This window comes from Montipora foliosa, chromosome 5 (genome assembly GCF_036669935.1).
Source record: "Montipora foliosa isolate CH-2021 chromosome 5, ASM3666993v2, whole genome shotgun sequence".
Lineage (NCBI taxonomy): Eukaryota > Metazoa > Cnidaria > Anthozoa > Scleractinia > Acroporidae > Montipora > Montipora foliosa.
The window spans coordinates 16,710,868-16,715,867 of record NC_090873.1 but is presented as its reverse complement, the minus strand read 5'-3'; the positions used below and the strand labels follow the sequence as shown (position 1 = coordinate 16,715,867).

At 38.1% G+C, this 5,000-nt stretch overlaps 1 protein-coding gene across 3 annotated transcripts in view; it reads left to right on the top strand.

Moving 5' to 3' along the window:
* The window catches only part of LOC138003701 (2-aminomuconic semialdehyde dehydrogenase-like), a 40,792-nt gene that overhangs the window by 17,435 nt on the left and 18,357 nt on the right, over positions 1 to 5,000 (top strand). For all 3 annotated transcript variants that reach the window (XR_011123629.1, XR_011123630.1, XM_068849908.1), the window contains exons 4-5: positions 2,082 to 2,248; positions 4,213 to 4,283. Coding sequence is in view for 1 of the 3 variants with exons in the window: in XM_068849908.1 (XP_068706009.1) it covers positions 2,082 to 2,248; positions 4,213 to 4,283 (238 nt within the window). In the remaining 2 variants the exon portion in view is untranslated. The remainder of the gene's footprint in view (positions 1 to 2,081; positions 2,249 to 4,212; positions 4,284 to 5,000) is intronic.

The window sequence follows — 5,000 nt, the reverse complement described above, 5'->3', positions numbered from 1 at the left end:
TGCCAAACATTTGAAAATAACAGTACAGGAGAATAACCAAAAAAATTGCAACCAAAAAAATCCAAAAAAAAGACACCCCGGGTCCTGGCCCTGGCCCTGGCCCCGTGTTTTGGCTACTCCATGTTTTATTATCACTGGCGGCAGATCGAAAGTGTCGCCGATTGTCTCACCTAAAAAACAGCTCAGATCATGTCACGCAACACATGCAAATTGAAAACTGAACTTCTGAAGCTGGACAATAATCCGGAAATAACTGTTACAGCTTACGTTGAAATTTAAGGAACTCGATCATTTCTCCATTGTGAGAAATGGGAAGGTTCAATTTCCTTGCGAAATATGTACGCCATTCGCATGTTTTTTCTGGCGTTCATAATTTGCATAAACATTCGATTTTTCTTTGGCGTCCAATGGGACCCTTTGTTCCATATTCTATGCATCCAAAAGGAAAACGAGTGCATCCCAGGATGCAATGACGCACTCTGGATACATCTCTTCTGACGTCTGATATGTGTTTCGTGGCTACAGCAACATCTACTACCAGCGGGCTACCCCGACATAAGCTTTGTAAGACAAAAAATCATTTCAGCTGTAGGCTGTCTGACATAAGATCCAGATTTCCTGAACAACTTCCGAAAATATTAAAAAGAAAGAAATTCAAACAGGAGAACAAATGTAGCTCACTTGTGGTCAATGCAAACAATGACTTCAGCAAATGAAACTTGAACTCCAGTGATCCCGAACTGACTTCCGTGGTGAGCCACAGGTCTCTGAGCTCTTGATTCGGATGTATCTGCAAGTTGTCATTGTCACTTCATTATGGTCGAACTGCTTAGTTATCCTGACTGGTATTTGTCATTGTTGACATGGCGAGTTCAGGGCCAATATATCAATAACGAGTTAATCAACAAAATTACCGATTAGCAGTAAAATAATTTAACACACATTCAAGGCAAAAGGACAAATAACACTATCAATATAATACCAATCCAGCAAGCAAAAACTCTAACAATATTCCTCCAATTTCGATGGATTGAATACAAGATAGAGACATGACGGCCAGTGGAGGTTTCATGGTCCACGAAACCTGAGCCGAGGTGTTATAAGCATGCCATTCGACAGAGAGTCTGTAAAGAAAAGAACCCAGTCACTGTTCGTCAAAAGTAGGGGGAACTAGCCCCCAGTGTTGCGGTCCACCTTTCACATTCCTGCATGCATGGGTTGGGTGGGTGGATTTGATCAAGATGTGGACTTACAGCAGCTGCGAGAGGTTCCTTTACAGGCTGATGTCCAGTCTTACCCCAGAGAAAGAATAATTGACTGCATGCGATACAGCATACATTACCATTAGCAATTATACCAATTCCTTGTAAAAGAATATTATGTTGATGAGATTAACAACTCTGCTGCACATATGGCTTGAGTGTTTTAGCTTCTTTGGTCTCCTCTAGAAAACAATGACATGTACACCCTAATGACCAAAAACAATGAGAGCAAATCTAAATCTTTCATTTCTTTTTGATAGGATAGGATCCGTCAACCACTTTGTATAATGTAAAAAATTTAATGATGGACTCATGGCAAATTAAAGTAGTACAGTATTTACGGTAAGATGGTGCATTGTTACATTGGAATTAACAGTTTTGTTGGAATCCTTTATGTTTCTGTGCTCCTTATTAATATTAATTTTGAGAAAAGGTTCTGCCTTTCAGTTTTGATATAGCAACTGCAAAATAATGATCAGCCTTCAGTTTTTTTTGTGCAAGTCATATTGCCATTATAAGAAAAATACCGTACTGGCAATTGGTTCCAAAGACTCCCAAAAATAAAAATAACAAACATCCTTTTCATCAGACTCAATAATAATAATAATAATAATAATAATAATAATAATAATAATAATAATAATAATAATAATATTTCTTCTTCTTCTTCTTCTTCTTCTTATTATTATTATTATTATTATTGATCAAGTGATTCATTCCAAAAGCTGATTGAAAAGTTGTATATATCATTGGATTTTGTTAATCCTGGAAGATAGTGCATCCTCTTAATACTGCTCTATATCTTGTTTGTTGAAACAGGGCTACCCCCTGGGGTATGTAACTTGGTGTTTGGAACTGGACCTAAAGCTGGAGCAGCCATTGTCAAGCATCCTGATGTACCAGTTATTTCTTTCACTGGATCAACAGCTACTGGTCAGCTTATAACACAAATGAGCGCCCCATTTTTCAAGAAGCTGTCGCTGGAAGTGAGTATTAAACTCTTTGTTCACTGTTACAGTAAATTATTCGATTAACCCTTTCATCCCTGAGGAGCAGGGCACAACAAAGAGGCTGTCCGATAGCCAAAGGGTTACTGGAAGGACATATCGGGCTAGTGCTTTCTTAATTATTGCAGGTTGCCCAACAGGAAAGCATCATTTGAACATGAATGTGGCATTGTTGGTCGTTTTTCTTTCTGATGCAAACTTCTGAGGAGTCATTAAAGGGCTTAGCATACAGTTCAAGAGACAAAACGAAAGCTTTAGAATGCAAATCTCTCAGGGGCTAGCTCCTTAGAGACTTGGGCTAGTACATATATTAAGATGAAATTTCAGCTTGCCCAAAGGGAAAGCTAATGCTTCGAATTTTTGTCTCCCATTAATTTGTCTGGCTTTTGAAGGAGTGAAGTCTATGTACAGTTTTTATTGAAATGAGAGGGTTAAGCTAATCCTGGATTACTGGAAATTTGCATTGTTGTTTATTTTCTGATAAAAAAAGAGGATTCCACCGAAGTCTTGGCCTTCAATTTTGACTTAAATTAAGCCTTCACTTTCCATCAGTGTAGAATTACGAGGTGAAGCCGCTTCTGTGATGGGAAGAACCTGGGTTGGCTTTTACTCACAGATTAGTGTTAATCAGTTTTTAAACAACTGGGGGCCCTAGTCAAGCAAGCCACACAAGGTGTTGTCACATGGTAGTTAAGATCTTTATCACAATCCTGTAGTTGTCATGATTTGAATAATTATCATAAATCCATTGGTCAGTGTAGTAGTTGCATGAATCCTTCAGGGAAATCACTTTTTATAGCAAACATAAGACCTCAAAGAAGAGGAAGGAAAGAATTTAATGACCTGATTCAGTAGGTGGGATATGAATCATTTCTGAAAATCACAATGCTCTGGCATTGTACATGTAGGGAGAAAAGAAGCTGACCAACTGTATGTAAATCAAGGGAAGCTCCCACCTAATAATTCATGAATATCAATGCATGAATAATTACTTTCAAATTGGTGAATGTTATAAATTTTAACTGGAACTTATCCTTGCTGTAACAGATATTAATTATCACCCCTGCTTCACTTTCTTCTGCCCAAGCTAGTGTTTCAAGTGTGTTTCTCATCATGGCATAATGCAACAAAAGCGGCACTCTTGCTGTTAGAATGTTCACAATGTCTTTTTAGAGCATCTGATCAAGAAACATGACTTGTACTATTAAAATAATTATTAAACCTTATCATTAATAATTATTTTAGTAAATGAGTCACCAACAAAATAATAAGTCTGTTTGCAAAGCAAGCTAACATGAGAATAATACAGGAAAATTTGGTTTTATTAAACATGTTGATAAAGGTCAAATTACCACCGTGAATGATTTGGAAAACTGACATTTCAAGCACTCGGAACGTCAGCTTTCCAAATCATTCACAGTGGTAATTCGACTTTTATCAACATGTTTGATAAAAAAAATTTCCTGTTTCATTTTTTCACTCTCTCCCACAGTTTCTTTAGAAACTATTAAGACATTTGTTAACATGAGAATAATAAACTATTGTTTTCCCTTAAGTCAATGATATTTTTAAATAACTCAACACAAAGTTGAACAATTTTAACTTGCAACTGTTTCTTTTAAACTCCTCTCAGCTATGAGCTCAGGTATTTTGCACATTGTGATATAACAATCAAAGGTCATGCTAGTGTTCCAAGCAAGGGACTGACTGGCCTCAAATTAAAAAGCACTCAAAGCTGGGCACCATGCAGTAATCTAAAACATCAAGGCAATTAGTGATACACAAAATAAAAGTGTACAAAATGTATTTGAGGACATCACCAGCTTTGACTCCTGTAGATAATGCCTGTGGATACCAGCTGTATACAACGAAACTGTTGTGTTATAGTTTTTTTAATAGGTTGCTGCAGAGTATAATTATGTATTATTGTTTTAACTTTGTAGCTAGGAGGGAAGAATGCTGCCATAATCTTTGATGATGCTGATGTGGAGAAGTGCATTGCAACTACAATCAGGTTGGTGTGTACGCTGCAATTGCATTCCACCAAAATTTTAAAAAAAGATAGTGTCGGATATTGAGGTAAGGGAAACAATTTGACAGCTTAATTTTTGCCTCCAAATAGGGACATGCATGTTATTTTTTGCTTCTGGGGTAGGAAGTAATCAAAGCCAAAAATTTGCTATTTTGCTATTACGTAGACTCGGCTGAGCGCTGATGATGCGGCTGTATGGGCGGAATTGTGCCCTGACAGGTACAAGTTTATAGACCACCCCCGCTTTGGACGTCATGGTGGTGGAACAGGACCAGTACATGTATATCGGAGTTCATTGGGCATTAAGAAAGTTGACGCGTGAGAAAGGGCTTCGTTTGAACTTTCCGAGTGGATTGTTATGTCACCATCTCTGTACAATCTTTGCCTTGTTATCATCTATCGTCCACCATACTCTGATGAACACAGAGTCTCCACCAATGCCTTCGTTACAGAGTTCTCGAATTATCTTGAATCCATCCTATTGTCCAAGGAGCAGCTACTGATAACCGGCGACTTCAATATCCATGTTGATATTGTTGATGACCCCGACTCTCTGAAGCTGCTTGATCTCTTGGAGTCTCTTGGTCTTCGGCAACACGTCAGCCAGCCTACCCATGTTCACGGACATACACTGGATCTCATTATCACTGGATACTCCGATCAAATTGTCCAGGATCCACCACAGACTGACCGCTTTAT